Source organism: Cervus elaphus, chromosome 8 (assembly GCF_910594005.1).
Source record: "Cervus elaphus chromosome 8, mCerEla1.1, whole genome shotgun sequence".
NCBI lineage: Eukaryota > Metazoa > Chordata > Mammalia > Artiodactyla > Cervidae > Cervus > Cervus elaphus.
The window spans coordinates 16,784,956-16,801,229 of NC_057822.1; the positions used below are offsets into that span (position 1 = coordinate 16,784,956).

Genomic DNA, 16,274 nt, shown 5'->3' on the forward strand with positions numbered 1-16,274 from the left:
CTATAACTATATTCATCATAGCTTTGGTCTCTTTCCAGTTTCCTCCTTCTGATTCCCCGAACTTGCCCACCTTGATGTTTGCATCTTTTATTGTTGGCATCTCTTGGATATCTAAAGTTCTGCCTCTTGGAGGCAGTTTTTTTTTTCTTTTGCCCCCTTGAAGCCATACATACCTAGTTGGCTTTCTATGATCTTCACACCTGAACAGCCACCCAATTGGGCATGAAGTTCTTGTGCTCAAATTTAACCCCTTAAAACTCTTCTGGTGTTATTTTTTTCAGAGAGGTTTCCAGGAAACTTGGTTTATTTATTCACAAATGTTTGTAAGGTTTTATATTAATGACATTTAAAGATGCTAAGTCCTGGAGGAGGGCTTGGCAACCCACTCCAGTATTCTTGCCTGGAGAATCCCCATGGACAGAGGAGGCTGGCAGGCTATAGTCAATGGGGTCGCAAGAGTCGGACACAACTGAGCGACTAAGCACAAAGATGTAAGTAGGACATCTGAGAGTGGCTTTCTTTCCAAAAACTGCATAAAACATGGTTCCTCTAATCCATGTTCTCATCTTCTCTGTGGTATAATTCAGCCTACCTCTAAGGCACCAGCTGCTTGTGGTTAACAAAGTTCCTCTCAGGCCCTGCATGTCTGTTCACAGACCCAATTTGCTTGATCCATGACCTTTCCCCATTCATTTTATTTCCTTCCTGGTATGAAGCTGGAACCAGGGCCCTGGTGACTGACAATCCAACTGGGGTCATGCCCACCTTGGGCAGCTTCTAGCCAATGACAGGGCTCTGAGGAGGCACTGGTCCTGGGAGATTCCTGCTGGACATGGAACCTTGAACAGGCGACTTGTGCTTCTGGTCTCTTTGACGACCTGGCCCATCATTCTCAGAACAGCACTATGGTCTGAAGCTCTTCCTACCCAACTCTTCCTTCCCTCTCTCCTTACACAGGTGTCAGACTGCTTTGTGGTCTGAGGGCTCTTCCTGTCCACTCCTATTTTTGTTGTTGTTTAGTCAATAAGTCCTGTCCGACTCTTTTGTGACCCTATGGACTGTAGCCTGCCAGGCTCCTCTGTCCATGGGATTCTCTGGGCAAGAATACTGGAGTGGGTTACCGTTTTCTCCTCCAGGGGATCTTCCCGACCCAGGGATGAAACCCACATCTCCTGCCTGGCAGATATGTTCTTTACCAGTGAGCCACCAGGGAAGCCTGTACACTCTTATCTCACCCTTTATCCTTCACCGGCCTTTCCCCTAATACATCTGTCAAATGTCTACTTCTGTCTCAGTATTTGCTTCTCGGCCTCCCCCCCTGCACCATCTTACAGTGCAATCAGTTGATTCTGATGATTTCAGCGGATCCCAGAGCTGGCCAGAACAGGTGCCATCAACAGCCCCAGACAACAGGTCTGGAGTGGGAAGTTGCTAGCCCCTACTACGAGTGGATTGCTTTTTATTTGCAGCCCGTTCTTGGGGGGGGAAAAAAGACTTTTATGTCTTGCTGCAGCAGTTTCTTTTAATCTTATTCCAGTGAAGTTCCTGATCTTTTTAGAAAAAAGATTGTTAAAAAAGATGGTTTCCTTGAACTTTCAGAGGGAATTCAGGGGATTAATTTTTCAGATTCTCTGCTCACTCTACCATTAGCTGGAAGTATTTTTTTTTTCAACCTAATTTCTTTTTTCCAATCCATAGTGTGCTTATCTAGCTTCAAGAAATTAACATTTGAAAAGCTCACATTTGAAGTCGTTCAGCAATTCAAATGTGACCTTTAGGATTTCCCTGCTGGAGGACACTGATAGCTGACTTGTATCTTTTCCACACGAATACTTGTACATGAATAATTGGTACAGTCAGTTCAGACAAGCCCTGGCATCTTAGAACCATTTTTTTCTTCTGTTTTTCATCAATTTGTTCAATTCAGCCATGTTTTGGGCTTGAATTTGGGTTTGCCTTTAAACATCACTAATTTTTTTTTTCTTGGCCACTTTAGTTCTAATCTTTGAATCAGAAGCAATGAGCTGGGTTCACTCATGGAGTCTGCTTGAGCATGACCCAGCCCCAAACAGATGCCCCAAGTTCCTTTTTTTGCAGTCTTGTTGAATCTCTTTAAGCACAAGTTTGTATTTGCTCTTATCTTTGTGGTTCTTGGTTTTCTGTTGTTTCTGATGTTGAAGGTGACTTGTCTTAGCCAAATGAGTCTTCCTCTTTGGTGTTGCAACACTATTGGTTAGATCCAAATTGGGTTCTTGTCTGTTCTTTTTGTCATTTTTTGAAACTTTTCTTGTTGGTTTCAAACTATTCTAGCTATTTTTTTTGAGATAAGCTTGTTGGATAGTTTGAGATATTCAGTCGGGAGGGGGCAACCTGCCAGCTTACAGTTAATTTATTCCAGGCATCCTAAGGTTGGGGCTGTTAAGTTACACCTGGGACTTACACTGCACAACTCCAGGAGGCGCCATTCACACAGACGACAGGAGTCTGAAGCTTTTAATATGAGTCAGTACATTTTCTTAGATCTTCCATGACATAAACCTATATGAAAAGTTAGCACATAGGAAAATGTTGAGTTTCTGGAAAGGCACCAAATAATGTATATTATATATTTACTATATAGTGCTCAATGGATGAGAGATATATGTATATTTCTGTTTTTGCCAGCAGTTAGAAAGGGTTTGGGAATGACATTCTATACAGGGTCTTAAAAATACTCAACGCCTGCCTTCCCAAGGGTTTGTGATCTCCTTCCATCTGCTGGTATCCAGCAACCATCTGCAGCCACACCTGCAACCTCCATCCTCTGAAGCCAGCTCTAATTTTCTCTCTGCTCAAAGGCCTTTCTTTGCCTTAGGGAGACCTCAAGCCTTCACTTCACTTCCCGGTGACTCAGTGGTGAAGAATCTGCCTGCAATGCAGGAGATGGAGGTTCGATCCCTGGGTGGGGAAGATCCCCTGGAGGAGGGCATGGCAACCCACTCCAGTATTCTTGCCTGGAAAATCCCATGGACAGAGGAGCCTGGTGGGCTACAGTCCATGGGGTCACAAAGAGTTGGACATGATTTAGCAACTGAGCGCACACACATGCACAAGCCTTCACTCCACTCCCTTTGGGAATGTTTTTTCTTCCATATTTTTCCAGTCTCTGTATGGTTTTCTTCTTGGAGCAGCTTCAGACTTTATTCTCTCAACTTTACATCCCAAAGAAAAAGCCCCAACACCCTTCCTAGAAACCCAAGCAAGAGGTTCATTACTTTTCATCCACTCTGGGTCAGATATTCACCCCTGGATCTATAAATGAACCAATGACAGTGTCCCGGGGAATGTGCTGCACTGGCTGCCACCAGCCCTACAGACAGGGGTGGGGTCAGCTCTGCCCAGCCTCCGGGGTGAGGGTGAGGCAGAGCATAGGGGCAACATACAAAGAGGAACTGGGTTCTGAAAACAGCATTTGAAACTGTACAATCTGCAGCTCAAGTCAGCAGTGCCCTAGTTTTCTTGTTTCCAGTTCTGTGAAATTCTCTCTTTGATGAAACCAGTTTGGGTCTGGGCTTATGGTCTTGCTGATACTTTCAACAGAAAGACTTCTGATTGGAGAAAAGGGAACAGATAGTCATGCATATTCTGTTTTTGTAAAAGATAGAGACACACACAGGGTGGGGGGAGGTGTGTGTACAGAAAGTGTCTGGAATTAATATATATATAAAAGTCACAGTGATTGCATTTGGGCAACAGAATTAGAAGGTGATTTTCCTTCCTGTGTTTTCTAATTGTTATTCGGAGAGCATAGATTGCTGTGTAATAAAGGGGATGTGTTGATAAGTCTTGACAAAGTCGTTTGACTCCATTAGTTCTAGAGAGTAATAGGAGCTTCATCTCATCTATTGTTGACATTGTAGGAAAGAATATGAGCCAGCAGAACCAGAGCAAGAACTGCTCCTTTGATGATGTGGAAGAGCTGATGAAAACCGTGCAGTTGGTTGTCCACATCCCTACCTTCCTCCTTGGTCTGGTCCTCAATGTGCTCGCCATCCGAGGCTTTAGCTCCTTCCTGAAGAAGAGGTGGCCTTGCTACACTGCCACCTCCATCTACATGATCAACCTGGCGGTCTTTGACCTCCTGCTGGTGCTCTCCCTCCCATTCAAGATGGTTCTGTCCCAAACGACGGATCCCTTCCTGCCCTTCTGTACGCTGGTGGAGTGCCTCTACTTCATCAGCATGTACGGGAGCATCTTCACCATCTGCTTCATCAGCCTGGACAGATTCTTGGCCATCCAGTACCCAATCCTGGTCAGCCACATCCGGTCCCCCAGGAAGATCTTCGGGATCTGCTGTATCATCTGGGTGCTGGTGTGGGTCGGAAGCACTCCTGTCTATAGCTTCCATAGCAATGGGAAAAATTACACGTGCTTCCATAACATGTCCGATAGCACCTGGAGTGCCAAGGTCCTCTTCCCTTTGGAGGTCTTCGGCTTCCTTCTTCCCATGAGCATCGTTGGTTTCTGCTCCTCCAGGAGTATTCACATTCTGGTTGCCCGTCGGGACCACACCCGGGACTGGGTCCAGCAGAAGGCCTGCATCTGGACTATTGCAGTCAGCCTGGCTGTCTTTGTGGTCTCCTTTCTCCCTGTCCACCTGAGTTTCTTCTTGCAGTTCCTGGTGAGGAATGGCTTCATCGTGGAGTGCAGAACCAAGCAGAATATTATCTTGTTCCTGCAGTTGTCCATGTATTTCTCCAATTTCAATTGCTGCCTGGATGTTTTCTGCTACTACTTTGTCATCAAAGAATTTCGCATGGACGTCATGGCCCACCGGCGTTCCAGAACCCAGCTAGTCCACCAGGACACCATGACCACCATGGCTATGGCTAAAAGTCATGGAAAAAAGTCATGCCTGGAGGAAGGAAACCTCAACCTGAATTCCATAGTGGATATCCCTTCCCAGGGCTCTGATGTGGTGGGCTGACAAGTGGCGCATTTACTGGTGTGCCTTCCCTCTGATGCTCACTTGAATGCCGTTTTTGCTCACTGTGGCCCCAAAACCTTTCCCCAGAACCCAGACAACTTGACATAAGCCACTCAGTGTCAATATCTGGGGAGCTCTGAAGAACCCAGGTGAATTCTTGATTTCTCACTCTCCAAAGCAGGAGGCCTTTGACTATGTGGATCACAATAAACTGTGATAAATTCTAAAAGAGATGGGAATACCAGACCACCTTACTCGCCTCCTGAGAAACCTGTGTGCAGGTCAAGAAGCAACAGTTAGAATTGGACATGAAACAACTGTTCTAAATTGGAAAAGAGTACATCAAGGCTGTATATTGTCACCCTGCTTGTTTAACTTACATGCAGAGTACATCATGCAAAATGCCAGGCTGGATGAAGCTCAAACTGAAATCAGGATTGCTAGAAGAAATATCTGCAACCTCAGATATACAGATGATACCACCCTATTGGCAGACAGCAAAAAGGAACTAAAGAGCCTCTTGATGAGAGTGAAAGAGAAGAATGAAAAACCTGGCCTAAAACTCAACATTCAAAAAACAAAGATCATGGCCTCTGGTCCCATCACTTCATGGCAAATAAGTGGGGAAAAAGTGGAAATGTGACAGATTTTATCTTCTTGGGCTCCCAAATCACTGTAGATGGTGACTATAGTCACAAAATTAAAAAGATGCTTGCTCCTTGGAAGGAAAGCTATGACAAACCTAGACAGCATATTCAAAAGCAGAGACATCACTTTGCCGACAAATGTCGGTAGAGTCGAAGCTGTGGTTTTTCCAGTGGTTATGTATCGATGTGAGAGTTGGACCATGAAGTAGGCTGAGTGCTGAAGAATTAATGCTTTTGAATTGTGCTACTGGAAAAGCTCTTGAGAGTCCCTTGGACTGCAAGGAGATCAAACCATTCAATTCTAAAGGAAATCAACCTTGAATATTCATTGGAAGGACTGATGCTGAAGCGCCAATACCTTGGCCACCTGATGCGAAGAGCCGCCTCACTGGAAAAGACCCTGATGCTGGGACAAATTGAGGGCAGGAGGAAAAGAGGGCGACAGAGGGTGAGATGGTTGGATGGTATCACTGACTCAATGGACATGAGTTTGAGCAAACTCCAAGGGATACTGAAGGACAGGGAAGCCTAGTGTGCTGCAGTCCACGGGGTCACAAACTGTCAGACACGACTCAGCAATTGAACAACAACAAAAGCACGAGGCAGAAGAACTGAGAGAAAGAGACCATCTGTATAAGGCTGTTTTCCAACTCTCTTCTGTCCTTCTATTAGGCTAGAAGATTCTGGAAAGGAAGAGAGGAGTTGGGAGAGAGAATCGGGAGGGTTGGGCATGGAGGAGGGATGGAGTGGGAGGGACTGATGAAGCTCCTTTTCAGTTTGGGGATCCTGGGGTGGAGTGGTTGGACTTTCTGGTCTCTTCTGTCCCTCTGTTGACCAATGACCACACGGAGATGCCAGCAGAAGGGGTGACTGGGGAGAGCAAGTATGCACAGAGAACCCCAAGTTTTCTCTGGGCCTTGGAAAGGCCTGAGAGGTCACCCAAACCTTCCTGTCCCCAGGAGAAAGCTGCAGAGGGACTGAGGGGGACTGGTGTGGACCAGGCTGTGTGAAGCTGTGGACACTATGTGGAAGCAGCAGGGACAGAGTGAAAAGCTGTTGGTGACACCTGAGAACCATGAGGGGACAGGATATACCTGGGAAAGGTAGGAGACAGACCAAGGGCTGGAAGTGGACAGCCCATTCCTTGCTGCTATCTGAGCATCCACTGTGTGGAGTTTGAGCACTGGCCAGGGAGGGGGAGAGGCAGTAGAGACAAGCCTGGGAGAGGAGAATTCTTGGACATGACTAGCTTGTTCTGTTGAACAGGCTGGGACGTTGTTGGTTTAGTTTTAGTTTTAGATTTAGTTGGATTTAGTTTCCTTGAGAATGATGAGAAGGACTCTGGCTTGATTTGGTTCAGCCAGAGAACAGCAAGGTGTTTGACTTGCCCATCAGAGTCCTGGCTAGGCAGCTGGCCACGGTGGTACTTTTCACAGAGTTGTCCCTGTTCTGTGGCTGGGACGGAGAAGATGAGAGAACCAGGGACAGGGATGGAGGACCCATCGCAACGAAACAGGGCTCCTGGCAGTTCCTGGCTGGAAACTGTAAATGATTGACTCGGTTTGGACTGGGCTTCTCTGATGCTCTAGACAAGGTGTGGCGGTGACAGCTGAAAGCCTGCCAATGACTCAGCTGCTCCGGGGAGTGAAATGATTATCAGGATAAATTATAGGGTGATTTGCAAGTCGGAGTGAGTGGGATGAAAAGTGCCGAATGAGACGATGTGCACAGAGGGGAAGTCTTTAGGAGGAAAAGCAGCCACCTTCTACCTGCAGCATAAGAGGGGAGCGGATGGGGGACGTGCAGTGGGGAGAAGAGGGCGATTTAGATAAAACCCTGAGTGGGGAGGAGGCGAGGTCGGGTAATCGCCCAAGTCTTGAAGTGCTGGGGTTCTGCGAGGGGTGGGGTGGGGGGTGGGAGCGGCAGGAAGGATGGTGGGCAGGGTGGCTTCCTGCCTGAGAACCCTCAATTTGACCGAGAGCCGTTGACGAGCAGGAGCCTCGCCTTCTCCTGCCTCCCCTGTGGTCAGTGGTCGGGTCACACTCGGTGGGGCTGGAGGGAAGGGTGAGGAAGAAAGGGTCGAAATGGAGCAGTGATCATGCCCAGGACCAGAGGCTCCGCCCCTCAGACGGGGTCTGCACGGGGCGCCAGACAGAGTCAGGGCTCTGAGACCGCGAGATGAGTACTGCCCAGCTGCCCCAAGCCCGGGACACTGCTCCTCCTGCCTAGGCTGCACAGTCCCACGGCCATCCTGGACGGAGGCATACCTGTGCCACTCTCAGAAAGCCAGACACGCATCAGTAGGACACTTGGCTGGATGCAGTCAGAGCCCGGGGTGGGTGGAGCTATGAGTCGCCCCTCCCCAGTTTCTGTCTTTGAGCCAGGAGCTGGGAGCCTGCCTGGTGGAGCTGAGCGGACAGTTCATGCCACCATTGCATTCAGGGCCAGACAGGCTTCTAAAGAGGAAAGGGATGAGGGGACCCTGACAACCCATCATCCCCAGTGATGTCTGTAGGCATATAGTCTTGTCTTGTGGGCAGCATGACTGCCTGAGCCAGGTGACAGAGGGCAGGAGGGGAGTCTAGACTCAGGAACTGTGTAATTAACTATTAGGTGTAGGTCCCTGGGAGGATGTGATGGTATGGAGTGGATGTGACAACTGTGGACCTGTGGGTGAGCCTTGGGGACCCCGTGGCTGATCCCAGTACTCTCGGGGGAGGAGATGGATCTGCTCTGTCTCCCCAGGGGGACCCATCCTGGCCTGTGGAGTGGGGCTGGGCACAGGCCCAGTGCGGCAGGCCAGGCTGCTCCGTAGGAGGGTCCACCCTCGGGGCCCAGCCTGGCCCATAATCAGCAGTCAGGCCCAGCTGGCACAGGAGGGGCAGAGGGGCAGAATTAGGGTCAGGGTGCTGATGAAACCACCTGCAGCAAGTAGCAGTCAGTGAGTTGGGGACAGCTGAACTTAGCTGTGGAAAAGCAGAGACTGTCACCACTAAAATCAGTGGGGGCTTAGGGACATGGTCTGGTCATATGTGTCACCTTATTTGTACTCCTAATCTGAAAAACTCTGAGGTACACTTGGTATACGGACATGTGTGAAACTAAGACAATTAATTGGAAGCAATAATTTGATTGATCTGATTTTCCAAATAAATAGATTCCTGTGATGCTGAGTAACCTTGTCTTAGGCTAAACTTATTGGCTCCAGAAAAGAGCTGGCCACTGATGGCCCTCGTCAGGTGACCCAGTAATCTTGGTCAAAGGCACTACAAAGGGGCCAGGTCAAAGAAGCCACCTAGACACTGAGTCTGGGACCACAGAGACTCTGAGCCAGACAACACTCTGGCCTCACGAGCATAGCTGGGACCTGTCCCAAGTGGCCAGGAGCCAGACCCTGCAGGGTCACAATGCAGCTCCTCACAGTCACTTTGGTATACCTAGTTCTCTCTGGTGGCAACTGGGCCACACGGACCCCACAGGCTGTGGTGCTGAGTCCACCTCACCCTGCTACCGCCATCTTGTCCCGCCACCACCATGACGCTGGAGCCACCTCCGAAGGCTCTGGCTCCTCAGCCCAGCACAGGAACCCTGCTGACCATGAACAGGCTGAAGACACGGGGCCAGTTCTCCAGAAGCCTTCCGCCAATGACCCCTCCCTACTCTGACTGCCCACTGAGTGAGTCCATCTCACCCAGGTTAGATCTGATTTTTCCTTCATGGCTCATCCCACGTGAGTCCTGCTGACCTATCCAGCGCTCTGGAGAATGTGAACAGCCAGGTGCTGGCTGTTCTCCTGAGCCTCCCAGAATCCTGAGCCCAGCCCAGCTCTGGCCTGGGTGCCAAGGGATGACTGGGGACACCCTTGCTCCTTGACGGCTGTTGTGGACTGAATTATGTTGCCCACCCTTCCCACCAAATCAGGTATTATTTTCTTGGTCTCCAAAATCACTGTGGATGGTGACTATAGCTGCAAAATTAAAGATGCTTGTTCCTTGGAAGGAAAGCTATGACAAACCTACACAGCATATTCAAAAGCAGAGACATCACTTTGCCTACAAAGGTCCATGGAGTCTAAGCCATGGTTTTTCTGTAGTCATATGCAGATGTGAAAATTGGACCATGAAGAAGGCTGAGTTCAAGAATTGATACTTTTGAATTGTGGTGCTGGAGAAGACTCTTGAGAGTCCCTTGGAGTGCAAGGAGATCAAGCCAGTCAATCCTAAAGGAAATCAACCCTGAATATTCATTGGAAGGACTGATGCTGAAGCTCCAATACTTTGGCCCTGATACAAAGAACTGACTTATTAGAAAAACCTGATGCTGGGAAGGATTGAAGGCAAAAGGAGAAGGTGGCGGCAGAGAATGAGATAGTTAGATAGCATCACTGACTCAATGGACATGAACTTGAGCAAACTCTGGGAGATAGTGAAGGACAGGGAAGTCTGGAGTGCTGCAGTCCATGGGGTTGCAAAGCATCTCAAAGAGTTGGATACAACTTAGTGACTCAACAACAGCAACCCCAATCTGTATGTTGAAGCCCTAACCCCCAATGTGATGGTATTTGGGGATGACACCTTTGGGAGATACTTAGGTATAGATGAGGTCCTGAGAGTGGAGCCCTTGTGATGGGATTAGTGCCCTTATGGGAAGAGACACCAGAATGCTTGCTTCCTCCCCCTCCTTTCACTGAGAAAAGGCTCTTTGAGGACACAGTGAGAAGATGGCCTTCTGCAACACAAGGAGAGAGCCTTCAGCAGACATCAATCCTGCTGCCACCTTGATCTTGGACTTCCAGCTGCCAGAACTCTTGTTAAAGCCACCAGGTCTGTGGTATTCTGCTCTGGCAGCACAAGAAGGCTAAGACAACAGCATCTTCAGCTGACCCAGAAGCCACCCCACATCTGGACCATAATGTCCCTTCAGGGGTTAGGATGGACCCTCCCTTGGAATATCAGCTCGCAGGGAGCTTTTACGTGGAGAATGCTAGTCCACAAACTGCACTTGCCACTGTATTCCTGTTGAGTCTCTCCCTCTCTCTCCGGAGACCCTGTGAAGCCGAGAGTCGTCGTATGAATGTTATGTAGCTGCCACAGGATTCAAATGACATTTGCAGTGAGATGACAGCCTTGTTACCACAAATAAACACAGAGTGCACAGAGGCTTGAAATGGTTGAGACCTGGTGGGCGACTGTAGAGACTAACAGAGGTTAAAAAGCATTCTGTTGAAAGATAAGTGAAGAGAACAGTTGAAAATTGCAATTGTGTGGGTGTGAGGAAAGTCTGGTGTGCAGAACAGTCAAGAGATAGCGACAGAGGCGTCCTCACATAGGAACCGTGTGGGGATGATGGTCATACCCACACCAGACCCCCCTCCATCAACCCAAGAGCGTAGGCTGTGCTGTGGGCTGTGACCTTCCAGGGACACTATTAGACCCCACTGCTGAGGGGGACAGAGGACTCAAAGGTCTGCAGAAAAGTGCCACAGAAGATCTGGGGAAGGGGGGTTGGGAATAACCCCTGAAACCTCCATCACAGCCATCTCTCGCTTTTTTTCACCTAGAGGCAGTTTCTCCAGTGCTCACAGGACGCAGAGTCATGAATGGACATTTGATGGAGAGCATATGGCAGGCAGGTCAAGGTGGGGGCAGGAGCTTGGGGTGGAAGGACCAACAGATGTCTTTCTGCCCTAACACTGGCCTGAGCATCCCATCCCCCCCCCCCCACCCCCAAGCCTGTGAGATGTGTCCTCCACACAAAGGCACTGCAGGAGGGCCTACAGGATGCCCCTCAGGGCTTTGAAGTCTTTGAAGCCCTGTCACTTCAAAGGCTGATGTCACTTCTGCTGGGGGGAGGGGCCCTGAGTTCACCCTGAAGCCTCAGACAGCCTTTGTTCTGTGACCCTCACAAGCAACCGTGTGAGGGAGGCTGTTGAGATCTGGGGATCCGAGGGGCACCTACAGTCATGCAAGAGGGACCTCAGGGTGCGTTTGTGTAACGGACATCTCTGTGAAGTGTGTTGCCGGCCAGAGAGCTCTCTCTGTGGGCGGCACATTGTGGACGGTGGTGCACAAAAATGTGTGTGTGTGGCCTTTCATTCAAGGAGTGAGAGCCAGTGGAAGCTGCTAAGAAGTTAGGGAAGATGTGCAGTTATCAGCCTTGACCTGGCTAAATGCAGAGGATCCAAGAAGCTGATTGTCATGGCTGGTGGTGCCTGAATGACCCTGACTTGAGAAACATACAGGCGTCCAGTGACCCAGGGACCATAGTGTGAGGTCCAGGATCCAACCACAGCTCTAGGGGTGGATGGTGGGGTTTTGTCCTTCCCTGAAGGACAGAGAGGCCTCATGGCCAAGGGTCTGGGATGGTCAAGGAAGCTTCCAAAAGACCTGGCACCAGACAGGTGGGCAGACCACCCCCAAGATGTGCCGGATGGTGTTGGCCCTGGGTTCTGGGAGGGGCCACCTCTAACGGCAGATACAAACCTCTTGGCTATGCTTTCCTTCCCATTTTTCTGAGTCCTGAGCACAGACATCAAGTGGTAGCTGGGTTCAGCTCTCACTGATTGGAATCACGCACATGCAGCAGAGTGGAGCAGGTGTAAATGCAAAACCAGGAGGCATATGGGGGCTTGTCAGCATGTCTGGGGGCAGAAGACCCAGAAGTACTTGGGAAGGGAAAACTGGCAGGAAAATGCACTCCTGCAAACTAATAAAAGATGGGAGCAAGCTGATCATTCTTGGAGTATTAAGAAAATTTGACTTCAAAGGCTGGGATATTGAAGTCACATGGATAAAATGGGGATGAAAATTGATGTCATGGAGCTGGAAACTCTTGATATTTCTCTTTTTTTTTAAAGATTTTTTTTGGATGTGAACCTAAATTTTTAAAGTCTTCATTAAATTTGTGACAATATTGCTTCTGTTTTATGTTTTGGCTTTTTGGCCACGAGGCATGTGGGATCTCAGCTCCTGGGCCAGGGATCGAACCCACATCCCCTGCTCTGTAAGGTGAAGTCTTAACCACTGGACCACCAGGGAAGATTTCCTCGCTGGGATCTCAAACTGCAAACCCATTTCTAGAAAGGGACTGGTGCCTAACCTGTAGGGCTGCCATAATGAAACACCACTGACTGAGGGGCTTAAACAACAGAAATTTATCTCTCACAGTTCTTGCAGTCTAAGTTCAAGGTCCCACAGTATGTGGTTTCTGGTGAGAGCCTTCAGGCACCTTTTCATTATGTCCTCACAAGGCAGCTCAGCTGGTAAAGAATCTGCCTACAGTGCAGGAGATGCTGGTTCGATCCCTGGGTTGGGAAGATCCCCTGGAGAAGAGAACAGCTACCCTCTCCAGTATTCTGGCCTGGAGAATTCCATGGACTGTGTAGTCCATGGGGTCACAAAGAGTCAGACACTACTGAGCAACTTTCACTTTCACAAGGCAGGGAGAGAGGGCAAGAGAGACAAGCACGTGAGCTCTGGTGTCTCTTCTTATAAAGACACCAATCCTGTCAGATCAGGGTCTCAACTTTATGACCTAATTTTACCTTAAGTGAAGTTGCTCAGTTGTGTCCGACTCTTTGCAATCCCATGGACTGTAGCCTGCCAGGCTCCTCCATCTGTGGAATTTTCCAGGCAAGAGTACTGGAGTGGGTTGCCATTTCCTTCTCCAGGGGATCTTCCCAATTCAGGGATCGAACCCAGGTCTCCCACATTGCAGACAGACCCTTTACTGTTTGAGCCACCAGAGAAGCCCTCAATTTTACCTTAATCACCTCCTAAAAGCCCTGTTTCCAAATGCAATCACATTGGGGGTTAGAGCTTCAACATACAAGTTTTCTTTGCTGGGGGAGGGGAAATGGGGAGGGACAGTTCAGTCCCTTGCATACAGATTTTCTCTGTGACCTGGATCAAAAGAATCACTGTGCTTCCTTTGTTTCTTCAATGCATATAAAACCTGCTCTGAGCTCAGCAAGTCTTTCTGTAGCTCTAGCTATAGTATTATAGTATATTCTGTATTACAGTACTGTATGTTACAGTATACAGTATATTCCAGCTCCATCATCTGGGGCTCGCTCCCTCTCCCAGGACATGCACAAGCCCTAGGAATGGGGTCCCTTGTTGGCTGCCCTATTTACAGGGGCCTCTGAGTCTCAGGTCCTACTGGTCACAACCATGGTGCCCATGTAACAGGCTCTTCAAACACTTGGGCAAGAAACTCCTCCCTGCAGCCCCTGAGAACTCAGTGATAAGTGGTCTTTCTCCTTCAAGCCCGAGGCTCTCTTTGGCCTTCCTGATACTCCATGGGGTGGCAGACTCTTGTCCTGGCTGTTCCAAGGAACCAGCCCAGCCCTGCACCCTCCCAGGTTTGGGGGCCAGTGCTCTAATCTTGAGCCCAGCCACACTCCTCTGTAACCCCCAGTCCCTAATCCTGCAGGGCTTTTTTTTTTTTAAACCTGACTTCCTTTTCAGGTAGAGGGAACAGAAGAGACTTCCCACCAGTGCTCCCTGGTCCTGTGGTCCTGATGGGCTTCTGCGATGGAACCACTTTCAGCTCCAACTCAATTCAGCTGACCTCATATTTCCTGAACAGCCACTGTGTGTCCACTCCTGTGTGAGACAAAAAGGACAGAACTGGGGGCTCAGAGCCCCTCTGAGCCATGCTGAATACATGGGGATCGGAGAACAGGGCGAGTCCTGAACCCATACCATCTGTAGATCTTGTATGTGGCATGTGGTTTCACAGTGGCCGTTTAAATGACAGGTCATGGTGGTCTGATATGTAAAATGATAAAAGAAGAGTGACCATGGGGGGTGAGTCCCCCAAGTGTCTCTACAAATGCACCCCAATGCAAGCTGGGTTAGCTATGGGCGCACGGAAGGTGTCCTGAAGCCTGTGGTCTGGGTGGCCAAGACCATGGGGCTCTGGTGGTGCCCACAGATCCTCCCCGCTGCCACCCACACCTCCTCCCAGTCCCACTCTCTCCTCTGGAAGGCCTGGCTTCCTCCCCGGACTGGAGCCTAAGGGCACCTTGCAGGTTTCCTGAAAAGCTAGCTGCCTCTGAGATGGAGCTTAGCATGTGGGTGGTTTTTCAAAGAGCCTTCTAAGCAGTGGGGATGGGTGGGGAAGCCGAGCTGGGATGCAGGCCTGACAATGCCTCAGCCAGTGCCCACAAGACCCCTTCAGCCCTGAGGTCTATCCCGAGTTGTCCCAAGTTGGAATGGGACCCAGGCCTGCAGACCCCAACTGATCCAGTCTCAGATGTCAGCCTGGGAATTCATGACCTAGCATAGGAGGCTCCCTGCACCGAGGGCCTGAGAGCTGCTGGGCAGTAGGTCACTGCAGGGAGGCCCGGGCTGCTCAATGAAGGAGTCTTTTGGGCCTAGAAAAGAGAACAACAGTCTCAAAGGCCCCTTGCTGAATCATCTAACTTCGGAGAAAACAAAGCATAACTTTAGTTCCATCCTGATGCTCCAGGCCAGCTGCATCTATCTGGGACTTATCACCCCCTGTCCGGAAACCTACCACCCCCTACACCCGCTCAGAAGACTTATCACCCCCTGCCCAACTACAAGTGTCATCTCAACAAAAGAATACTCAAAATATCCCGCCTGATTGACGTTTCCCTTATCGCTTCCACAAACCTCCCTATAAGTATGAAGCCTCCCTGATCCCTTTCTGCGCTCAGCCTGGTCGTTAGGCCGACTGTCGCCCCTCCTTGCCTGAATAAAGGTAACCTACTTCTGTTGAGGTCGTCTTTCCTTTTCTGCCTCGCCGGAACTGTACCTTACACTCACCTCCACCCAGAAGTGAGCAGGCCTAATGCTCAAGCCACTCGGCTGGATGTCCAGCTGGGTCTGGGAGGCATGATTGAAGGGACATGTGTGGCTGGCCCCAGGAAGCAAGTGGCCAGGTCTGAGAGAGGTGGGAAACCACAGAGGGCAGAGTGAATCACCTTGTTTCAGAAAGGAAAGCAAAGTGGGCAGCTGGACAGAGAAAGTCCTTGGGAGCAGAGGTGGCGAGAGACCTCAGTGCCCAGGTGTGGGATCTTCAGAGAGACCAGACCCAGCGTCCCTGCCTTGAAGTGTCTTTGGGACTCTGTGAGGGCACGGAGTATGTTCAGGGCAGACTCTCCATCCTGAGTGGGCAGGCCAATGGGCTGGGGCTGAGTGGTGGGCTTTCTCAGCATGCAGCTAATGCCTCTTGCTTCCTGATAGCTGGATGGCACAGAGGATGAGCTGAAAAAGCCCTGGTATCCATGATGTGAAAGAGTGATGTCCAATCCCAAGGACCAAGTTCAAACTCCCTCCTCCCTTGATTGGGGCACTTGGGGGCTATTAGGGACTGAATATTTGTGTTCCTCTCTCAATTCATATGTTGAAATCTGCCCTCCCCTCACTCCCCAGTGTGATGGTATTAGGATGTGCAGCCTTCGGGAGGTGGTTAGGTCATGAGAGTGGCGCCCTCTTGAACGGGATTAGTGCCCTTATCAAAGAGACCCCAGAGAGCTCCTTCACTCCTTCAGCTGTGGGAGGACACAGTGAGAAGTTGGCATTCCAGGACTGGGAAAAGGACTTTCACCGGATCCCAGCCGTGCTGGCGCCCTGATCCCAGACTTCCAGCCTCCAGAATTGAGAAATACCTTGGTTGTTTAAGCTGCCCAA

The 16,274-nt window shown here is 49.7% G+C and overlaps 1 protein-coding gene across 5 annotated transcripts in view; it reads left to right on the plus strand.

The window, feature by feature from the left end:
• Window positions 1-15,086, plus strand: part of GPR55 (G protein-coupled receptor 55) — a 59,067-nt gene extending 43,981 nt beyond the window's left edge. For 3 of the 5 annotated variants that reach the window (XM_043909719.1, XM_043909720.1, XM_043909717.1), the window contains one exon: window positions 3,900-5,266. In XM_043909719.1, the coding sequence (XP_043765654.1) occupies window positions 3,908-4,966 (1,059 nt within the window). In that variant the 5' untranslated portion in view covers window positions 3,900-3,907 and the 3' untranslated portion in view covers window positions 4,967-5,266. Of the gene's footprint in view, window positions 1-3,899; window positions 5,267-14,081 lie in introns of those variants that run through there. The other 2 variants (XR_006342370.1, XR_006342369.1) reach the window with 1 other exon arrangement.
• The last annotated feature ends 1,188 nt before the right edge of the window (window positions 15,087-16,274 follow it).